General features: G+C 42.4%; 1 protein-coding gene across 2 annotated transcripts in view; it reads left to right on the plus strand.

The window, feature by feature from the left end:
• The first annotated feature begins 244 nt into the window (after positions 1–244).
• The window catches only part of TGFB2 (transforming growth factor beta 2), a 66,274-nt gene continuing 42,612 nt past the window's right edge, over positions 245–23,906 (plus strand). Inside the window, exons 1-2 of one of the 2 annotated variants that reach the window (XM_074897234.1) lie at positions 245–994; positions 9,777–9,793. In XM_074897234.1, coding sequence (XP_074753335.1) covers positions 648–994; positions 9,777–9,793 — 364 coding nt within the window. In that variant the 5' untranslated portion in view covers positions 245–647. The remainder of the gene's footprint in view (positions 995–9,776; positions 9,794–23,906) is intronic. The other variant, XM_074897233.1, reaches the window with a different exon arrangement.

Here is a 23,906-nt window from a genome sequence, read left to right on the forward strand (position 1 = left end):
CGCCTCTGCCGGCGCCGCCGCGGGGGCTGAGCGCCGCCGGGCGCGGGGCGGTGCCGGGGCCGCTCCCGCCGCCGCCGCTGCCCGCCCGGAGCCGCCGGGCGCCGCGGGCGCACGGCGGGGCTCAGCGCCGCGCCGGCACCCGCTCCCCCGCCGGCCGCGGCAGCGCCCTGTAATAGCCATCGCTGCTGCTTCTCCCCCTCCTTTTTTTCGTTTTTTTTTGTTTTTTTTTTTTTTTTTCCCCCTCCTTCCCCTTCAGTTTTTTGGTTTTCCAGCCGGCTCCGCCAGCGCGCTGAGAACAGTTTGTCTTCCGTTTACTTGATTCGCAGGTTTGTTGATCTGTTCGGGGGGGGTTTTTTCTCCCTTTTTTTGGCTGGTCGGCTCACTCCACCCCCGAATTTTATCTAGTTGTAGCAACTTGCCTTTTTTTTTTTTTTTTAATTATTATTGGTATTTTTTTTCACTGACGCCTTCCGTGCGTTTTTCGATTGCAAGTCGCCCTTGCAGTCCGGTTTTTAACTGCATTTTGTCTGCAGATCTTCCCTTTGTTTGCACACATCCCCTTTTTATTTTTTAATTTTTTTTCCCTTGTTGTTGTTCGTTGTTAAAGTCACTCTTTTTTTGGGGGGCGCTGTATTTAAACACTTAAAATGCACTGCTATCTCCTGAGCGTGTTTCTCACCGTGGATCTGGCCACCGTGGCTTTCAGCCTGTCTACCTGCAGCACCCTCGACATGGATCAGTTTATGCGCAAGAGGATCGAGGCGATCCGGGGGCAGATCTTGAGCAAACTGAAGCTCACCAGCCCCCCGGACGAGTACCCCGAGCCCGAGGAGGTGCCCCCGGAGGTCATCTCCATCTACAACAGCACCAGGGACCTGCTGCAAGAGAAAGCCAACCACAGAGCCGCCACTTGCGAGAGGGAGAGGAGCGACGAGGAGTATTATGCCAAAGAAGTTTACAAAATAGACATGCAGCCTTTTTACCCCGAAAGTAAGTCCTCTGTGTTTGTGCGTGTGTGTGTCATTTCGCCCCCGAGGCTTGGCAGTGCTCAGCACCTTCAGATACCAGCCCCATGCATCATCATTTGCCGCCTTTGCTCCGCTTGCTCTTATCCTCTGCCTCTCTTGGTGGTGGCTTCCAGGCTTTCGTTTAGGTGCCCGGGGGTGGGAGGGTTGGGGGCTCAGCTGTCCCCGCAGACTCGCGAGGTTCAGACCCTCTTTGAAGTTTCTCAGGAGTGCCTGAAGGTGCCTCTGCTTTCCACCACCGTGTACCTGAGCGAAGCTCCCCCCCGGCCAGGATCCCGCTCCCTCCCCAGCGCAGGGTCTCAGCTCCCCCGCAGCCCCGTGTGCAGCCTCCAAAAAGAGCCAATATCTTTCCACTGCTGTTGTTTCCCTTGGAGTGTCTGGATCGGGCAGGTTTCCATTTCTCCATAACTGAAAAGGAGGTCTTAAAAAAAAAAAAAAATAGTCACCGGCTCCTCTTCTGTCTGAGCCCCTCCAGAACTTTGTCCTTCAGACCGCTATTCAGATTGGTGCTCGGAGAGGACAGAGACACCGACATCCTCCCTCCTCTTCCCACTTTAACTGGCCTCCCGTTTCAGTTCATGGGCACTCTCATTTCAGGTACAGAAAAAGTTTTCCCTTCTGGGTAGCCTCGGTTCTTGGAACCTGTCTCAGCCCTCTGCCTTTTGCTGTTTTTAACGACCTTCTGGTGATCCACGCCACGTTTTGCACCCCCCCAAAAAAAAAAAAAAAAGGGGGGGGGGGTACAAATGGTCTGTGCTGACCAGATCCACTTAGAATAATTAATAATCATAATGACATGTCTTTTTGTTTTGGTAGTGAAGTTTAAGTGTATAGAGAAAAAGGAAAGAAAAAGCACCGCACTCCCTTAAAAAGAATCTAGATCATCATCATACCGAGGAAAGTGAAATACCAGAAGCAGAAAATAACTTCTCTGTCCGCATATCCAAAACCTAGTCCCTACTCTTTTCATTTAGCTCTCTTTTTCTCTCTCTTCCCTCCCCCGCCACTTGATGCCCTATATACTTGCTGTCTGTTTTTGAAAAGCACATACCTCTTGCTTAAACAGATAATGCAGCCATCTTGGTAACTTTATCCTAGAGTTTCTAATTGCGTTTTCCCCTTATTTATTTTTAGTTTAGCAAGTTGTGGCTTTGGGGCTTGCTCCGTCTTGCATGTGATAGTCCTAGGATGCCAGCCAAGGTATCTGAACCCCACACTCGGTGCAGCTGCCTCCCTTTTTTCCTTTATTCTTAAATGACAGCATCAGGTACAGGACATCCTGGCAGTCAGAGCCATTTTATTATTGTAATTATGGCACCATCTATAATAGCCATGATAAATACACTCCACCCTTGTTACCCTCAGGGAAGAAATACTTCTTTTTTTTTAAAAAAAAAAAAAGTATATTTGGAGCCAGGTGGGTATGAGCAGAGAGGTTCAGTGTAATTCATAGCCATAGCGAGAACACAGAAATCATGCCTGTTTTCCACATTGGTATACTGTAGTAGTTTGCTGGTGGAAGTCAGCACTTTGTTTTGAGACCTATCAGATCATGCCCAGAGCAGAGAAATGGGCATTAACCTATGGGCACAGGTTAGGAAGACCGATAGCAGTGCCTTGGCTTGTGGAGTTGAGTCTGTAGCAGAGTCTCTGAAAACTGTAGAATGTGTCCATCCTGAGCACATCTGTCCTTTTTCCCCACATGAGCAAACTACAAAGAGCCGATAGTCCAAAATGCAGCTGCATACTTTCCAAAAAATTAAAATATCTGTGGTGTGTGACTTGGATGGTGTTGACAAAAGAGGATCTATTTTTAAAATGTTGTCAGAGGCCAGATTTGTACTGAGGTATCGATAGAGGTTTTGGAAGAGCAAAGGAGATTGCAGGTATCTACCAACAGAGTGCATCAGACGTTTGGGATCAGAGGGCCAGTTAGCAGCAGATCCAGTACTACTGTGCGAGGGTTGTCGCTAACATCAGAGTAAGTAGGTTAACTGTTTTTCCACTGCTCTCTAGTTATGCTGGATGGAGCAAACCTTTCCAAAAAAGACAGAAGGGAAGAAATCGCTCCACCATATTTTAAAGGAAGAAATTGAAAGCGCAGTTCTGGCGGCCACGGGTGCTTTCTCCTAGACGTCTCGGAGTAAATTTTTTTAACTCTACGGTTTCTGCTGTGTTGGAGGGAGAAGGGGATCAGTGCGAACACACTGGAGGTCAAAAGCTGCTGGGAGGAAGGCATGGGAAAGATCAGTGGTTCAGTTTTTACCGCAAGTTGTTAGTGTTCAAGTAACTGACTGCAACCCAAGTATTACAAATATGCTCTAATTATACTCATAGTCAGCAATATATCACTACAGATCGCTGATAGGTCTTTGTGGGGCATTTTGTAAAGTTCAGACTAAATATTTTTAGCAATGAGGAGATTTAAAAGGAAAACTATAAGAGATATTGTATATACCCTAAGGCATATTTTGTCTTAAATATTATCCTTGGCCAACTGTACTGTATAAATACAGTAAATATGAATAGAACTGGCAAGATGCCAATCTCCTGGGATGAATTTTAGTCAAGAAGGTATTTATGGGATATAAATAATACTGTGTCAACATTTAAAGAAGGGATCTGATTAGTTTTGAATTTATTCATATTAATCTTTTCACATGCTGTTAGTTTAAGGCTCAAAGTAAAGTTATGCTAAGGTTTACTGATAGTTTGCACTGAGGAAGTAAGGGGGCATCTGGCATCTGGCTTGACAGTCCACTTGAGGTTAAAGACACATCGAGTCGGAATATATGTGGAAATTCAGGGAGTCAGGGACTGCCGGACCCAAAACCAACAGATGTGAAAAGTAGTGGTGGAAAAAAATACTACAAAGGGGTTTGGAAAAACCAATAAGCTTTTGTCTGTCAAGCATGCCTGCCTGCGTTGTGCTTGTGACAGAACGGATTAGGTACTGAAAGTTTGAATCTCTCCTAAGTCCAGCTGGCAGTCAGAAATTGAGTTGTTTTACCAGGCAGTTTAAAGAGGGAGGTGAGATGTGGAAGCTGAGCACAACATCAGAGACAGTTCTTGTGAATTCTGTGCCAAGGTGAAGTTACCTGAGTAGACGCTTAATACTGATTCCTATGAAAGCTGGATCACATTAGACGTTTATTACTTATCGGTTCTTCACTGGTTATCTACGGCCTGATACTTAAGCTAGTTATTTATTTGAGTCTGGGTGATAAGTACCATTGCACTGATAATAAATGGAAATTGAAGGCCAGCACAGGTAAGGATTGCAAATTGTAATACTATAATGCATAACTGGGATACTCGAGAAAAACAGGCATCACGTGTATGCGGGGGCTGGGGCCCAATTCTGTCATTGTGATTCATGGCAACTTCTGTCACATTCAGTGAGCTGGTCGGTACTGATGCTTTAAGGCTAATGCAGGTAAATTTTAAAGTTTTCTTTATTCTTGGACATAGGTCTGTAAGGACTCAGTAGCTGAAGAAATCGCAGTTCTTCTGGGTTTGGGCCTGGTTTTGCACAGATTTTAAACTACTTTAGTATCCTCCATGGATTCCAGCCTGCACTGGGTGGTAGGACTAGTCTTCTCAGGAGCTCAGTACCATGAATATTGCTTTACATAGACAGTCGTTCTGCTGAATGTTTGCCTCATGAAAGACAACATTATACACTGGCTGGGTACAATGACATGCTTCTACTTTATCAACAAGGACTCGATTTACCAGCAATTATACGTATGTGGGCTCCTTGTCTTCAGGGTACCAGAATTACTTGTGCAGGAGTGTCTGTGCTCCGCATCTGCCAGCACTGACTGCATCATAACCACGATGTTAACAGCTACGGCTGTGTGGCTCACGTATGTTAGCATTTAGCAGAACACAGAACTTTCAGGATTCCCTATGTTATTAAAGATATGGAAACAGTCTCAGAAGGAATACCTTATTTTAAAACATTCTAGCTACACCGGACCTATGGTTGTGCTCTGGAGCACCTCTTGTAGGAGGTGTTTGTCGGGTTACTCTGGTTTGCAGAGAGGACCTGAAGGAATGTGAAGGCTTCCCTGAGGGGAGACGTGGGAGGAACGGTTCCTTGCTCCTTGTTCATGAATGGCTCTTACTGCAATCTTCCTAGGTGGTGATGAAAAAAAAAACAGTAAATTGCAAGTGGGTTTAAAAAGGGGCAGGGTAACTTTCTGGACAGTAGTCTTCTACGTACCGAGAGGGATAATAAAATAACATGCTCTGATGCACTAACCAAGAACAGCTGAAATCAAAGAGAGCTCTCTTCTTCCACTCGTATGGAGCAGATGGTGGGGTGCACCACGTGTGTTTCCTGCCTGCCTTTTGAATCACCAGCAACTTGCTGTAAGCAGAGCATCAGGCTGGAAGAGGGGGAGGTCCACAAGCCGGTCTGACATGATACAAGGTTCCTGTGTTTCTTCCAGAGGATGAAGCCTGCATAAAAGAAAAAAAAACCCATGATGCCCTCTTTAACACTGCAAGGTCAGAAGACCTGCAGGACAGAAATGTAGAGCTGTAGTCCCAAGTCCTTTTTGTAACTCTCCTTGAGTTTCTTTCTGGTGTCTGTGTTAAAGAGGCACTTTCACTCTAATTTGCTGAGTGAAAAGGTTGGATGTGCATCACTACCCCTGCCGCCCCCCAGCCCCTTGGCAGTGTGAATGTTTTTCGGTCCCAGAGACTTATCTGGAGACATGCCCTTGTCTTCTGCTCATGGCTGGAGATGTGCAAGGAGTGCTCGAAGCTCATGCCACTCTTGCTGGCTGCATGTCATTGCAGGACTGGGTGCGAGTATGTGATTGTGCGAAGAAAACAGAGCATCATCCTGGTTAGCTGCTGGTTTTAGCCTTGTTCACCCTTGGTGTGCTGCATGAGAAGAGTAGCAATAACCAGCATGACTGTTATACTTTGAAGTTACTACTTACAGCGTTTTGCTGTTGGTTTAAGATTCCTGCCTGCACCAGAGCTGAGCAAAAAGGTGTATGAGAACTCCTGGCTGTCATACTTGGCGAGCATCTTCAGCACAGTTCTAAACCATGTGCAGAGATTCGCACACACGAATGGACTCATTAACATTAAGGCTCTGTGTATGCCTAATTAGCTTCCTGAATTGGGGCCCAGTTTATGGTGCATTTACAGGGATGAACAAAGCCAGACAGTTCAAATCCCTCTCGCTGCATTGAAATCTGTCATTTCGGCATTGGAGCCCAGTGAGAAGGAAATGCTTTACAGGGCTTTTTAGAGAGGAAAGAGGAGGCTCTTCAGTGCTCCTGTGATCTCAAAGAAGGCTGACCCCACTGGGCAGCTGTCTTCTTTTGCCTTTCCAATGTCTATGCTAGGCTGCTCCTGTATTACAGATAAAGAGAGGAACCCCAGGGTATGGTGACAAAACAAGTCACAAGTGAAGACACACAAATGTTTCCATTCCTGTTGTGAAACCATATGCTGCACATTTTCAAGCAGGCAGTTTTTAGCTTGAGGATGATACACTCCCCAGGTATTATTTAATGTTAAATAGGATGTTTCTGCTGATTTGTTTAGACTAAAAAGTTTGTTTTGGTCGTTTGTTTAGGGAAAGATTGCATCCTGCCTTCAACCACAGGCTACTGCTTGTTTCCCTTTCTATCTTTGATGTGGACTAGTAGGTGCCTAGCTCCAGCATCGCTGTTGGGTGGCTTTATGTAGTAGTCTATCCGAAGGAGCTGTGTTTCTTCTTAAAACAGCTCTCCCATGCTTGTCCTTAACTTCTCTTAAGTGATTGCAGCTGGGTGCTCAACTGTATAAGACATGCAGCTGCAAGATATAGCAGAGAAACTCAAAGATTTGTCTGTGACAAGAGGATGAGGAGTTGCAAAAAACCTTAGTGTGAAGGGTTGTGTTCTATTTCCTTTCAGTGTGACCAGTTGTTTTAGAATTTATGAATGACTCATGAGCCTGTTTAGTGCTGTGGTTCTCTTAGCTCGAATGGCACAGGCTCGGCCCTGGAGAAATGAAGTGTTAGACCTGGCTTCATTAGACCTGTCTGGTGAGCAGGTTTTTACATGTTTTTGGTGCTCTGCAAGTTGGTCCAGAGTAGAGAAGTTGTCTCTTTGGGTAGCATAGCGTTCTCTAAACCAGCCGGGTTTTCAAAAGGGAACGGCACAACAGTTCATGCATGCTGCTTGGAAAGCTCCTGGCTCCTTGAGGAGGAGGTCAAGTGGGATGAGTTTAGGCAGCAACACAGAGAGACTGCTCGTTCACTGTGGAAAGACAGGCTCCACTGAAATATATCTTGTATTGGTGTTTGGTTTCTCTGGCATCCACGTTTGGTTTCCAGGAGATGCTAGACCTCACAGGCATCCCTGAAGCAGATTTATGGCTGAGAGTACAGAGAGGATCCTTAGAACATCTTCATTCAGGTTTTAATTTGGACAATGAGTGAGGGTTCTTTTTAATTTCATGTGTGACGCTCATTGGCGTGTTGAGGATCTTCACTATAGAGCTGAGCTTTTTCCCACTGAAACCCCCTTAGGGCAGGAACCTCTTTGTCCTTACAGAAGACCTAGCACTGTGTGGTGCTGACTTCAGGTTATTATAAATAAGTGTATAAAGTGCAAATGGTAATTTGACCTGATAGCTGACCCTGCTTTGAGCTGGAGGTTGGACTAGATGCCCCTTCCAACACGAATTAACTTGTGATCCTCGTAATACTGCATTTTAATACAAGAAAAACAACGCATTGTGTTTCAACTTACATAGAGTGGTCTCGATTCAAGTATCACCGAATTTCTAAAGATGTGCTGTTTTCTTTCCATCTTGGATTTGTCTCTCAGTTGTAGCTTTCTTGCACCAAACCGTTCCTGTTCTCCTCTCCCTCTGCACCCATTTTTCTTTTACTTTTCTTGTGTGAGTATTGCTTTTCAAATAATCACGGTAGGTCGCATGAAAATAGACTACTGTTTTACACTTCAGCAAAAGCTGTGGCATCATTTTAGGCGAGCTGAGGTGGGGGGGAAGGGGAAATGTTGTGATCCTGACCTTTTACTTCGCTTGTTTGGCTCCTTCCCACCGTATCTAACTCACACTGCACTGACAAATACCGCATCTGTCTTGACAGGCAAGTTCACAAATAACCATTCATTCATAACTTGGAGCTGCTGTAAGACTCCTTATGGGTTGCTTAATCTGACAGTTTTGCATTTGAGCAGAGACTTTGAAGAAAAGGCTTTGCAGAATGACCATAAGTTCAGTCTGACTTTGTGAAAACTAAGAGGGAGGTCTTGCGTGAAAGAGGATACTGTACTTAAGTATATGTGTGCGTGTGTGCATGCGTGCACACACGCGCATGCATATATTTAAGAGCATTAAAACATCTGTTGTTGCCAAAGCCCAAATTGGAATGTTCTGGGAAAGATAATTTAATTTTTAGCTTCTGGATTCATTTCAGTGATGGTAATTTCAACACTTCCTGGGGAGAGTCTATCAGTGGTTATGTGCATCAAATGCAGCAGTAAATCTGTCATTCTTTCCATTTCAGTTTTTCAGGCTTACAACTTCGTTATTTTTCCCTATTTGGCTGGTGTTAGTATCCAATGTTTTCCCTGGCTTCATCTCTTTTAAACCCCTGCCTTGAATTTTAAAAGGCGAGCTAAGCGTGTTGAAGTTCCTTCACTTACTTGTTTTTGTTTACGTATAGCATTTGCAATTCAGCAGCTAGCTCAGCTGAAATAGTGATGGTAACTAATCTTTACCATAGTGATGACTGAAAGATAGGAATCAGAACATGTTGGTTTCCATTCCTTGGGGTGGGAAAAAAGTCACAACCCTCAAAAAACCCCAGTCCTGTGGGTGGACTTTGTACTCAGGAGGCAGAAAAAATAATAGATCTGGCTCTTTTGAAGTGGTCAGAGAGTACCTAGCAAACCCATACTTGATGAAGGCTTCTGTGCAATAATACTTATTAATCCTCAGCCCACAGCTGTGTTTACAGATGATCTCCGATAGCCCAGATTGAACAGAGAGTAGTCCTTGCTTATTTGAGTGGGCATTGTCTGATATACATGAAGTGACTTTTTTTGGACTTTGGGCAAACAGTCATAAAGATCCTCTCCGGGACTGCCAAGATGTATGCTTGGAAAAAGAACACCTGCAGAACTTCCCATCTTCAAAGTGACATGTAAAAATGATGCAGCAAATTTACCCTCTTCAGATGCAGCAGTGGTTTGAAATAATGACAGAAGTGGCTGGCAGGCACAGTGTGGTGGGGGTCTAGCCTTCACCAGAGCCTGTGGCAGGCTGCTGCTCCTTGTCCCACCTCTGCTTGATCCCAGGGGTGGCCCAGGGTGAGCAAAGCTGAGAGACCTCTCTGCTCACACATGAATGTGGCACTGGAGGAGCAGCTCTGCCCTTTCCATCACAGTTCCTGGCCATCATGCTTCGAGGGTTTGATGCAGGAATCAATACAGTTGGCTGGATAATACCAAAACAGAGCACTTCATAAATACCTAGTAAGCAAAATGTATGGATACCAAGTGTCAGGTCCACAGACACATGCAGTACTGGCAGTTCATTTCTTCATCCACATGCCTACAGGTGTGTAGGGGATATTTGTCCTCAGGGAAGGATAAGTGATATATTGTATTCTCCAAAATGATAGGATGTTTTAAACAGCCTGGAGATGTTGGATCCATGCAGATCCTTGGTGTTCTTGTTCTTGCCCAATCTCTGAGAGATCCAGCCCAGTTTTCTTGGCTGTTGTAGTTGGCTCTGGGCCTTCCTGGCAGAGCAAGGGCTGTGTATGTCTTGTGCCAATCACTGCTCTATACTCAAATTTTTCCTCATGCACGCTTTGGAAGTGAAGTAGCCACATTTCAACATTGAGGTACACTGAAAGATGCCTTTACGTTTCATTTGTGGTGCTTGTTTCGTGTTTACCTAGCATATGATGGCAGGCTATTGCAGCAGACGTATACAAGTTCCAGCTTTCCTAAAAATAAATCTGCTGTTCTGATCTGGTGGTATGATAGGAACTGAGAGGCTCCCTGCCAGGATATACAGTTTGGAAAGCAGGGGAGCTAAGCGAGCAGCTTCATCCTGGTTAGGATGGACTCGGAACAGATTACTGGGGGTCTGAGCTTTCTCTCCCTGTTTGAATTTGTATTCCCCCATCCCAGCTTGCATTTCTCCCTGATGCTAGGAGCCATGAATTTGGAAATTTCATGTTCCCCTTGCTAATCAGGGAAGAAGAGAGACCCAAAAGGATCTAGAAAAAGAGATCTTTATAAACTGAGTTACAACAATATCATGTGTCTGAAGGAACTTACCTCCTTCCAAGTTGGAGTCCTATTATTTACCCATTTTTACTGGGAGACTTAATTTTCTCTGGCTGGAAGTGTATTTGTTGAGGTAGAGTCTGGAAAGGAATCTGCCTCATGCACACTTGCCACAAGGCCAGCTATACATGTGATACAGTCAAACCTTTCAATTTTTCTGCCTTTTAAGAGTATGTTCTCCAGATTAAGGGCCCTGGTCCAAAGCCTGCTGAAAACACTGGAAGTCTTTCCATTGACTGCAAAAGTCGTCGGATCAGGTGTTAAGTGCCATTCCTTTGTTTCAGGGAACGGTCACATCTTCAAGGTATATTGGGACGTATTACTGTAATGTGGTGCTTTCCCTTTGACTAAGTTACCAAGAGAGATGTTCTTCTGCATAAGGCTTTGCAGAAAAAAAAGAAATCACTTTTAAAAATAAACACCTTAGTAGCTTATTGATAGAAGCATTTGATGGCAGATGTCATCTGGGAACAGCATATGGCAGCAATATGGCAAGAATTGAAGAACACAGAAAAGGAGGCATGAGTTCATGTCCTGTACTTCTTAGGTATTCCACACCTCCCCCTGTCTAAAATAAATGGCCATCTGACTGGAAAGGTCTTGGCAAATAAACATGCTGTAATATATCTCCATCATTCTCCCTACAGCGAGTTTTTGTCTAGAAGCTCATCACTCCACATCCAGAGGCTTCTTATAAACACGTGCAAAATCAGATCTCGTCGCCCAGAGCAGGGAAGAATCTAAAGGCTATGAATAAGAATGTGGCAAATCCCTGTGCAGTGGACTGTAAAGAAAGGTCAGGGCTAAGTCAACAAGGTGTTTTTATGTTATCAATAAAATCTTAAAATTCAGTCTAGAGCTGGAGCCAGGAGAACAACTTCTGAAAGTCAGTTTAATGCATGATATATGCTGAGTTTACAAGCTGGAAAGCCAAGTAGTTTGGGAACAGGAGGTGTGCTTATAGCATGAAGGTGCATGTGGTTTTACATAAAGCCTCTCTGACTTGATAATGTCTCACAGTGACTCACAAGAAAACTTTTGAGGTATGTTTTTTGCATGGATGAAAAGTTGGAGCAATTTAATTTGCTTCAGTAAAGCACTCCAGACTTTTTCTTGTGGTGTTGAAACTGGAGTCTGTGCAGTGATTGTTTAGGCAAGCAGAACAGTCATTGTGGCTGGGGTTTTAAGCAGCACCTGAAGGAGTGGTTCCTTTGTAGCCTTTGAGAGTCACAGCATTTTGTTTGGCTGAAGCCTGAGTCAGGTAAATCTGCTTTGCTGATTAGAAATGTCCTGAATGCTGTTTCGTATCATGCTTGTACCACTGCTGTATACTTTTCAAAGCCTGGGAAGACTCAGCATCTACCACAGGTTGTTGGGTTTTTATTCGTTTGTTTTTAAAAAAATAAAAGAAAAAAGCAAAAAGCTTAGTTTATATTTTATCTCTGTGGTACTTCCTATGTCCTGTTGAGATGAGATTTGATCTCAAGCCATTTGATGTGGGATATGAAACCAGAGGGCTCGGCTCTTGCTTAATCTAAGGCAATATCAATGTCACAGAGTATGAAATGCCTTAATGTAATGACAGCCAGACCTGCAAGCAGGTTTCTGATTGAACATGAATGTTGCCATACAACTGAAGGATATACTAATCTCAGCAGGGGTGAGATGTTCTTCTCAGGGTATAATGCTCCAGATCTGTTCACACTCATAGCGAATGACTAATTGATATCATACTGTAGTTTAGAAAGATGAGACTGGCGTTGCTCCCGAAGGCTTTGAGTTACGGTAGAATGGACATTTACAGGTTAAAAAAGCTGGAAGCCATCATGATGGTCTTCTGGTCCCCCTACCTGCATTTTTTTTTGACAGAGAGTTCACACCACACTTGGTAAATTATTCCAGTGATTAATTGCATTCACTAGAAACAAGCATCATTGTGGTTTAGGTTGTTTGACTTCAAGTTCTAGTATTTGAATCAGGTTTAAACCTTCACTTGCTATTTTGAAGACCTGTTACCAGATTTGTGGGCACTGTGTAGGTACCTGCAGGAGAAGGAAGTTTTGCAGGGAGGAACTGATGTGGCTGAGAGCGAGCTGGTGTGGCTGCTGGAAGACCCTGCAATGAGGCAGCCAGGAGTTCAGCATGGACTGCTTTACCCAACTTAGAGCATCTTTCAGATCCATAGACTGTAATCAAGCCTCAGCTATTTCAAGTTTAATACGCTGTGCTTCTTGAGATGCTTCCTAACCTTTTCAGTTATTCTTACGGTTTCCCTCTGAAACTCCCCTACTTTTTTCATATGCTGCTGAGATTGTGGACAACAGTATTGGACACAGTATTTCAACAGTGGCTGTGCCATTATCAAGTACATGCATGTTGCAGACTCTGCTGTAATTCAATATTACACAATTTATGCAGCTAATTTTGGCAGTAACTTTGCCAGGAGCTCTACAAGGACAAGTGAAAATTCATACTTGGGTAATTATCCACCATCATGCCCCCTCCCTAAGACATTTTCAGAGGTGATGACTCTCAGAATGCAGTCCCCTACTCTGTAAGTATGGTCTTGTTTCTCTGTCCTGGAGTTGTATTTTCGTATTGATTCTACTGACATTTACATCTTGGTAATTCGAGATTCAAGTCACTGTATTTGTGATGCGTCATACTAATTTGTCACATCCATATCATTGTCATGTGCAGTTGGTTAATAATGGTTTAGTTTCCTTCCAGGTGATGGATTAAAACATTAGATAGTAGAGTACAGTAAAATGAGCCTTACGGTACCTTGTTGGAAGCTTATCTCTCAATAATGGTTTTACAGAATTGTCTTGGTTGGAAAAGACCTTGAAGATCATCCAGTCCAACCATTTACCTAACACTGACAGTTCCCAACTACACCATATCCTAAGCACTATGTCAACCTGACTCTTAAACACCTCCAGGGGTGGGGACTCCACCACCTCCCTGGGCAGCCCATTCCAATGCCCAACAACCCCTTCTGGAAAGAAATGCTTCCTAATATATAGTCTAAGCTGTTTACCATTGTATTTTGAGTCTCATAAAAACACAAGCTTTGATTCCTTTACTGCCTGGCCATGTTGGTGTCCTATTGTTCGTTTCCTAATGAAATCACTGTGTAGCACCAGCTTAAATGTCTTGCAGCTACCGAAGCACATATATTAAAACAGTTGTCTTACCAATAGGACTATCAGTATTACTCACTAAGATACTGGACCAGTGGGATCTGTTTTTCTTGACCTGGTGTTGGTTATACTCGCTTAGTTCATCTGAGCTGATTCTCATTCCTGGCACTTTGCATATTTTTTCTGGGATCAGTATAAGGCTGACTGTGCATAGGAGATAACATGGGTTGCCCTGTTTAAGACTGTATATTAGCAAATATGTTCTGCCTCGAATCCTTAAGATATTTTCCAGTGTTTGGGATTTATTGAAAGCTCGTTTTAATAATTTAGATAGTTCCTTGGACAGGTCTTTTAAAAGTCTTGATGCAAGTTATCTGATCTTGCTTGTTTTGCAGTGTCTGATTGTAGTAGTGATTGTTTCAAGACCTTCTGGGTTTCTGCTGGAATGAAAAAAAGTGTCTTTTCATCTTATCATTTCTTGACTTTTTTACCTCCAAAAGTCTATTTCATATTTCTGTATTATTATTTCAACAGTTTTTATCTTGTAATGGGTGAATATCACTATTAAGCTTCCTTTGTACTTAAGTAAATCTCATTGTTAAGATACTTGGCTGGTACGCCTGTTTGATTTTTCTCATCTGTTATCTGCAGTTCTTATTTTCTGACATATAGTAGTTCTCAGCAGCTATTACTTTTGTTTGTAATATATAATTGCATTTTAAAAATTTTATCTTATTATGGTTGCATTCAGTTTCTATCACAGACAGTTTTCTGACCTGGTTGATCTTATTTGTCATTTCTACCTGTCTGGCAAACTAAGCATTTGTCTGTTATCTTTTCCAGTTTTCTCTGTAAACACTGCTGTCCAATCGATTCAGCTCATTGTTACATTCATCTTTGTATGAATGTCTCCTTCATAATACTAAACCTGAATGTGTGCAGTTCTTTGGGACTTCTTGATTTTGTGCAGAACATGAGGTGATCACTTCCATCTAAGCTATGAATCTTTCCTGTCACATCTGGGTAACCAAAGCACCTCAGTTCCATCGTCAAAGTAAAACAGTACCTACATCTGGCTCCTTGAAACTGCTTAATTGTTGAGGTGCCAGCAGCCTAAAAGAAAGGGTCTCTAGAAACCAGCTGATCAGAGAGTTATCGTATCTCAGCAGAAACCAGATACAAAGGTGTGGCCTGACAGAGTTGGTTGCCCTTGTGCTGGTGGGAGCGGTACCACCCACAGCTCCTCACTATGAAGGAGGAGGTAGGTGGTAATGGGTTATCTAGTGCTCATACAATTGGTGACTCTTTCCTCAGAGAAGCAAGGGGCCAGACACTCCAGCTGTGAGATTAGTTCTGTTGCCAGAAACCATAATTTTGGAAGGTAAATAATGGTTTTGGGTTTCTTTTCCACATTCAGTAACACAAGATATGGGACACCTCCAAGTCACTGACTCAGTTGGTGACTCGATGTTGCAAAGTAGTTAGTGGAGGTGTTCTTCCTACCACACCCAGAGGTCTGAGCCCTTAACCCATAAAGAAATTTCACTTGTGTTAAAAATAGTGTAGAGGGCATTATAGATCATAACTCATCCTAGTGATTGGGACTTAGTAAAAACACCTTGGATTTAGGAATATCTGTACTTAAATAGTAAGAGTTGATACTCTCATTGAGTCCATGCTCTTAACACTGAATTGGAACAAACCCTAACAAGTATCTTCAGGGAACAATCTGGTTTTGACAAGTTACTGCATAAAAGAGAATGACCAGGTATTGAACATGAATCTTCTGATAGCTGTGATTTGATAGCATGATTTGGGGCTAGTTGTATGTGAAGCTCTTCAGATGAGCTCCTCCAGGCTTCTTTGTCCTGTACTGTTCATTCTGCAACTCCTAATCCTTCCATGTCCATTTCATTAGTAGTCTCTGGGCTCAGTGAGCAGCCACATTTTCCATGCGGTCCATGAAGCATTTTAGGGATCTTCAGAGGCAAGCTGCCTGGGAGCTTCCTAGGCCAGTTGAGGTAAAAGGAGGGGAAGGAGCTGAAAGCTGAGCACCTCCACATGGGCAGGCAGGTGTGCTGTGCATTTCCTGCATGCAGGCAGCTAGTGGCACTGTCTTCTGCTGGCTGGAGAGTTTTCGATAAGAGAGGTTTGCAATCTCTGTGCTTTTCCATTCCTGATTTACACTGGACCAGGATGTAAATCATTTTAATTGTAATTACTGTAACGAGGCAGGAGAGATTGTGTGATATTTAATGTCGTTAAAAACTTTCACTTGCCTCTGTCTCTAACATTCATCTATTACCCACTGTCTTTATCTTAATCATTTAAAGATGTGTTGCCTGTGCTTTGAGTCTGTGAGTCTTGACTTCTCTGCAACACAAAAAAACGTAGTTTTCTTTTGCCTTTCCTTCTCCGTTACACTTTTACTTCTTGTATAATTCCTTTTTCTTCTTTTTTTCTCCCCAGAGTGAAAGGGTTGGACAATCCAACCTGCTTTTCTTGAAAATGACTTGCTTTCATTTCCTCCTCCAGCCAGGGAATAGTTTGGAAAGGCTGTTCTCTGGACCCTTGGCTGAGCAGGAGAAGGCAGCCAGCTGCACCGCTTGCCAGCGGAACAGGAGCGCTTCCTGGCAGAGGTGGGGCGAGAGGAACAGAGCCTGTGCCGTGGGACTCGCTTTCATCTCCTCCGCTCTCTGCAAGGCAGTCGTGAAATTTCCTGACTGCTTTCGAATCTTCCAGTTAGAATAGCTGAGCAGTGAGGCCCACTCACTTTTTTTTTAAAAAGAAAAGAAGAGGAGAGAGCAACTTGCTCTTAGCAATAGATTAAAAATACTAATCTGTGCTGGGTAATCCAGCACAAGTTTCTCTGTCTCCAATTTTGAATACCCAGTAAGGGAAGATGAGTGCTTCCACATGCCTAGTCACCATCACTGTCACTTTGTATGAATCCCCTTTTTGTGTAATCATCCACATAAGATTCTCCTGTTAAGAATAGAATCTAGGTCTATGGTCTATCCTGTTCCGTTATATTTAGTGTATTTAGGGTCGGTGCACACTGTAATGTTCTGATTTCTGTATCTTTTTTTTCTTTTCTTTTTCAAAGTTCTGATTATGTTTGGATTTATGAGTTTGATTTTGGAGCCCTAAGCAATGCAGAGTACCTGAGCCCTGTTGCTGAGATGAAGTGTTGGGCAAGAGGAGTGCTTCAGCATTGCATTCTGGCTTTGGGGACCTACAGACAAGTTACTGTCAGCAACACTGCAAATGCTTTATTTCACGAAGCGTTATTTGATATGACATTTTGCAGGTTTCCTGGTAAAACCTTGTTAAACTTAATTCCTCGGTCTCCATTGTTGGGGCCTTCGTCAGAAATACACCAGTGAGAAGACTTGTCTTCTAAGCTTCTGAGAAGTTTGGAAGCATCTATTCTCTTTCATGGTTTTGTCACAGACATGTTTCAGAAGAAGTCCCAATGTGAAAATGACTCCCGTGGAGAAGGCTTTCTATTACTTGCCTCCAAGTCTGACATGCCCAAATCTGTCAGTGTTCTCTTGCCTTCTTCCTAAGGCATTTTGGAGATACTTGAGGATGCCATGGATTCTCATGCCACCTTTGTAAGTGATATATTTCTCTGTATCTGTACTGGTTCAGCTTTTGCTGTGAACCTTGAGTGAAGTCAGCAAATGATGAGGGGGTTCCTGACTTGACCTAAAGTCACAACTGACAGAACCGTTGGTTACTAAAGATAACTCGAGGAGCTGATTTCTACAGTTGCACCACAGTGATGGGAAGCCTCAAAGAAGTACAAAGCCTCAGTGAGATGATGAAACTTCTCTCATCTTCCCATGCAGTTTTCCAAGGTGGAAGAAACATTTTGTTTAACTTATGGAAGAGACTTTGTTTTATCTGCTTTTGTAAAAGTCTAGGTATGGTGAGATGAGCTTTACAAACTTCTAGTTTGGATTTTTGAAACTCATGCTTCTCAGTTTGGACTCAAAAATTGCCAGTGGCTGACTTGGCTAAAAGCAACCAATACCACCAAGAGCAAATACATCATGTGTGCTGCACAAATGGCATTTGCTCCTTCAGAGTCTTTCTGATAAGAATTCATGTTTCTGACTGGAAGCTGGAAAGCCTGTGAGAGCCTGAGATCCTTCTGCCTTAGAGACTTTGTTAACCTCAAGTAAATACCAAAATACCCATCTTTTACTGTTACGAAACAGTGGTACTGATTTTGGGTACTGACAGCTAAGCAGGTAGGCAGGAGCACTCTTAGTTCAAGGTCATTGGCTGCTATTCTGTGTTGTTCATAACTTTTTCATCACTTTTGACAAGGCACTTTGAACTTTCATTGATGTCACAAAAGAAAAAAATCTACGTGAAAGCAGTCTTGTTCTTCTATGCTGGAAAAACTGAAAAAAAAAGAAAGAAGTTCACTCTGGGTATTCCTTTTTTTTTTTTTTTTTTTTCTTCTTTTTTTCTTCCCCTCCTTGTCTTATTGAGAGGTGCTAAGTAAAACATCCATGGGTAGGAACAGTCCAGCTGGGGAGGCTGTAACTGCCCATGTTTGGTGAGTCAGGGCTCTCCACAGCTCCTGTAACAGAGATCCTTTTCTTTGCTCCCATTCTGGTCCTGCTAGTGCATCAGCCAACTTTCACCCCATATTGGAGCTGCTGACAGAGGTTTTCTGATGTGTGGAGCCAAGGGCCAGCCACAGTTTGTCCATATATTTACAGGGATCATTTCACTCCAGCAGAAGCGTGGCCAAATATTTCTTGATAGAAACATGCTGCATCCATCTAACAACACTATCCAATTGAGACAAAGTGAAGAATGCCGTAATACTTGTATTACAGTAGTTACTCAAGCCCCAGTGAGAGATCAGGACCCTGTTGCGTGAGGCACTGTTGATCTCGCAGTACTTCTCCCAGCCTTACAGACCTTCCTGTCTAAACTGACAAGTCAGATAATGATGCTCCATGGTATAATCAGTTACACTGCAAAAGCCATGTGTGCTCAAAACCAGAGGCTTTCATGTGATCTTAAATATTTCTTCATGTGATAGTGTTCATCATCTCACGGCTGCACTAGTCCAGCAAGCTTATCTAGGAAGTGATCATACATGAGAAATGGAGACACTTCATGTGTCATTCAGTGCTACTGGTGGGGTTTTTTGTTTTGGTTTGGGGTTTTTTTTCAGGGCCAGACATTAATCTTGGCCTTACAGCCCCAATAACTATTATTTCTCATCAGCAGCATGGTGAGTCTGAAAAGAGAAATTAGAGTCAAGAGGATATTTTCCCAGAAGATTACAACAGTTGTAATGGAGGTCAAACTTTTGGCTTCAGCTATCGGACTGTTCTGCTTTAAACTTGAAATGCGTGTCAGTGAAAGCAGCAAGTTCAAAGTTTAGCATGAAATAATGCCAAAGACTAAGGAAAAAAAATTGTAGTAATTTTACTAAAACTTTGCCGTCACTCTTCACACTGAATATAACTTTTCAAGCAATATAATAAGCAATCCAAAGGTAATGTATCACCAATGGAGGAAAGTACTGTACAACACAGCATCCTAGTTTGGGGAATTCAAGACCATGGGATGGAGTATCAGTTATAATTATTTAATGTGTTGTTTCAAGCATGAACTTGATATTAATACCACAGAGAATTTACTTATTACACTTGCATTATTATATATTTCAAATATCCTGGTATAAATTCCTTTAGCGCAAGGCTTACGCCTTTAACTTAAGGAGCTGTTACAGTTTATTAGCTAGTTGCAGGATAGTTGCAGCAGACTTCAAAGTGCATTACCCAGAAAACTGAATGCTTCGAAGAAACATTGTTAAAGTTTTTAAGTTAATCTGTCCGGTAGGTCTGTCATTTATAGCACGTAGAAGTCATTCCCACAGGAAGGGTTTTAGAAGCCTGTCACTCACTCGGGCTGCAGTGGGAGCCTTCTGTGCACGGCAGCTTCAGCTCTGTGCTCCCAACTGCATACTGAGCATGGTTTGAGGCTGGCTGCAGGGCGGGTCTGTTGATGTTGTTAGAGTTCTTGTATTGATCTGCACTCTCTGAGACCTGACCTAATGACATACATTCCAGAATTACTTTGCATATCTGACACATATAGGAATCAGTAGATGTATTCGTTAAGCCTGTTCAGGAACATGAGCTGTTTGCCAACAGCCAGTTATCACACAAGAAATATGGAGCTGGAGGGACTTCCAAGAGGCTGCTCCACTGGTCCTGTGTAAGAAGAGGGTGTAGACTGTAGCCATGATATTCAAGATAGATATTTATGTAACCTTTTCTTAAAGGCTTCCAGTCACCACCACACCCTCCCTCTGCAACCTATTCTGTCCTAATTTATCTATCATGGACATGGAAAATAGATTATTCCCCTGCTTTTTGTGGCAGCTGTTTACATACCTGAAGGCTGTTTTTATGTAACACCTTCAGTCATCTCTTTTGGCTGAGCAACCCCAGTTTACTCATTACACCATGTTTTATAGCTCTGTAGTAATCTCATTCATCTGCAGCACCTAGTGGGGTAGATGCTTCTGTTTTAGCTAGGAACCACTGATAACTGCTTTCTCAGGGAAGTTTCCCAGTCTTGCAGCCTACCTACTGTATTTTTTTGTCTAGACCATATCTCCCTCATTTGCTAATGGGCGTGTCAGTGTCCAAGCTTACTGAAGTCAAGATAAATGCCATCTGTGGTTTCTCTTCTACTTGCAAAGCTTATTATCCAGTCCTGAAGGCACTTCAAGTTGTATGGACACTAATTGCTTCTGACAAGTCCATCTGAGCTGTTACTCAACTCCTTTTTTCCTTCCAGGTGCTAACAAATAGTTTGTTTGAATATTTTTCCACTCTTGTTCTGTCTTTAATTCCTCACTATTTCTTATTCCCCTCCCTCTCCCCCCACACCCCCAGCCTCTGGCCTTTTTTTTGTTTTTAAATGAATAGCATAAGTTGCTCTATTCCAACCTTCTGGTACTATGTACTTGACAGTATATTTAAAACTGTCTTTTCTTACATGTAAGTGTAACTGCTACTAGAAGCAATAAGGAACAGTAAAATAGATAAGGAGTAATGTATTAATTTGTGGCAGATCTTTTCAAAAGTTTAGGTAAGTGTAGAAAAATGTGCAAGTATCCACAGTGCGTTGCATCCTAGAGTGTGCATTAGACCTGCATTGCTTGTATAAGAGAGGTAGAAAAACGGAGAGAGGGACTGAATGCATCTGTGCCCTGGGTCTCTGTCTCTAATCATGTGTGTCTGGGGTTTTTTACATTGTGTATGGCCCTTGTTCACCAACTGGTCACTTAATTGGTTTGTAGCTTGCTACACACTTGGAGAAGTGTGAAGACCTTGGGAATCCCTTCTGTGGAAATATATTGCAAACAGCGAACTGAGTTGCTAGCTGTGTATAAAATCACTTGTCAGATTTGAGCAGTGTCATGGTCATACCTTTTTTGTTTTAAAAACCAATCCAAGAGATGATGAGTAGCGTTCTGTAGTATCTTTTATTCAGGGCTCTCCACAGATGCTTACAGGAGGCTATCAAATGAGAACAACAGAGCTTAGCTCTGACCCTCCCCATCTTGCATTATTATCTTTGTTCTTTTTTTTTCAGATGGAATTAGGATTTGGTGCCCTTTCAAAAAATGGAAGCTATGAAAAGAATGAAGAAATAACTTCTAAGCATTTTCTCTCAGGCCTCTATTTTGAAATAACCAAATGATTTAGGAAGTAACTTTTTCATACTCTTTTCAAGAAATCAAAACAAAGCTGTATCATTTTTCTGACTGAGTGTACAACATTGGCTAGATTTGCTATTCCAGAGCATAAAATTGATATTTGTGAGAAACATAATATTCTTCATTCTTCGGGCTTTGTTTCCTTGGATGGGGACTACTTGAGTTTCATGCCAGCACAGTACCTGGCCCAGGTCTCTAGGACAGTGGTGCTTTGTCTCCTGAAATTATTAGTGACTTCTGAGCATCATTTTTTCCAGTGGCCTATATTTGATCCATGGATTATGTTACTTTGCATATGAGCTCATCTTTTTTTACCTTTCTTTTCTCTTCCCTTTTGCTTCAAGTCTTGGTGACTCCCTTGCTGTATCTAGGTGTCCTTCCCTGTACTCTTGGCAAGGGAGAGGGGAACGTTATGTGTTTGCAGTGCTTTTGGCAAGTGGTGCCACAGTTTAACCAGAGATGCGGTTTATCCTAAGTAGGTGCTGTTCACCTAATCCTTAGATTAGCATTTTGGTAACTTATTTTCAAAATGAACTATATGTTCATGTACTGGATCCTTAGCTGCCAAAACTTCAAGCAGTTGTGTCCACTGCAGGGGGAACTGCCCTGGTTTATTCCAGTTGATCTGAGAGCAGAGTCTGCTTCTGACGTGCTTGCATTGTATTTCTTTTAATTACTTTTCGAAGTCAACTGCAAAGTTTTGATTTTTATAAGTGGCAAATCTGGAGAATAGGTGTGCCATATTTAATCTCCTCCAAACTTGTTGTTTCTATGTGAGAAGTCACTAATTACTTCCTCCTTCTAGAAAGTATAGTTAAGAACTCAACTATATACATGGTGAGGTTACAAAGGATCTGCTTGGCAAGTTTGTTTCCCCATCATTGCTGGCATGTCCTTTTTCATTGAGTCTACTTTTAAAGGCCAAGTTTTTGGAAGTTGACACTTGCACTACTTTTAAAGACCACTTGGCTTATTGATTTAAAATAGCCACTTAACTGCCAGCTACAGTTAGGTGAAATATGGAATCACGTCAAACCAAATAGAAAACTACACCGAATATCACAGTCTAAAAACATTCTAATTTTTTTTTTTTTTTGGTGTGTGTGTGTGTGTGTGTGTGTGTGTGTGTGTGTCAGTTCTTCACTTTTTTCTTTCTGGTCCACTCAATTGTCTTCTCAGTTTTTATCAACTAGAGGCGAGAACTGCCTAAAATATAATGCAGCAGCTCCATAACTTCTCTTAGTGAGCAAGGTGGACTCCAAGGTTATGATATCACTGTCCCCAAAACTGGCATGTTTTGATGACTACACACTTCAGATGTGTCTGCATGGTTGAGTTTTGACCCATTGCATTGCTTTTCATATAGGTATTCAGTCTTTGTTGGCGTTCATCAGACTCTGGAGCCACTAGATCTCCTTGCTTAGCTCTGACTTCTCTCCATTTTTACACTATCCTAATAGAAAGAGATGTCCAGCACTGAAAGGAAGATTATTTTTGTGTGTGTGATCTCCATGAATTTCTGTAGTAAAAGACTTATTTTCACCTTTCCTTGCAGTCTGAGAACACTATTTTTGCTGCAGCATTGCAGTGAGAACTCATTTATCTGCCATACACTATCAACCCTCGTCTTGCCATGTGCTTGAAGTTGAACCATTTTTGTTGGCTATTTTATCAGTCATTTTAATATTTGTGATTACTTTTTGTTATGGGTCTGCATCTTCTAGGTTCTAGTAATGCTTTTTTTGTATGTAAAATAACCTATTCTGTAAATTTGAAAATGGCAAATATTTGTTCTTTGTTACTTGGCATGACTATAGGATGGTTAGCTGATGTCTCATACTTCTCATTTGAGTGTGTGATCCTGTAGTGTTATAGTATTTGTGTATCATATATACAAAGCCAGGAAAAAAGGCATCACCTCCTCATTACAGATGTAATTTGTGTGTGTATTTTGAAGACACCTTCATTGTGAATTCTGAGGTTCCACCTCTGAAATGTTGAGCTTTTCCTTTCAAAAGGAAGTCAGCCTTCAGTTAGGTGGAGCTACAGTAGTCCTGAAGCATATTGTGTTTTGTGTAAATATGTACAATATTTCACTGTCACGTGTTCTTTTGTATCAGTGTTTAGAAGGACTCTGCCACCAGGGTATGCAGCCAGTACTTCAGACAGAACACCCTACTCAATAGCAAACACTCTGAACAGTTCCCTGTTTCACAACCTCCTTTCCAGTGTCCCTCTGAATATGTTCTTAAGAATCTTGAGAATCCTGAGTAATTTGTGCAAGTGTCATATGACTAAAGCAGTAAAGACTATTTCTGGAGCCCTACTTCTGTAGGCACAGGTCAGCAGAATACCTGTAGAGCCCCACTAGTAGGAAGTATGACTAATAACACATGTAGAGCAGAAAATTTAAAACTTGCTGTGAAGAGCCACCATAGTTTTCATGCTCCGTTGAACTAATGTGCTTTCAGATCATTCTTTAGGTTATTCCGAGAAGCCACTGATGCATTCTTAGTCTGTTTTGATCTTTAAGAAATGCAGACGTTGACTCTGTAATTGCTATCCATATTCATTATCGCAGTCATGGTGTTGTATGATGCAATTTGTGGAGCTCTTTCATTGAATGTGA

The sequence above is a fragment of the Athene noctua genome, chromosome 1 (genome assembly GCF_965140245.1).
Source record: "Athene noctua chromosome 1, bAthNoc1.hap1.1, whole genome shotgun sequence".
NCBI classification, from domain to species: domain Eukaryota; kingdom Metazoa; phylum Chordata; class Aves; order Strigiformes; family Strigidae; genus Athene; species Athene noctua.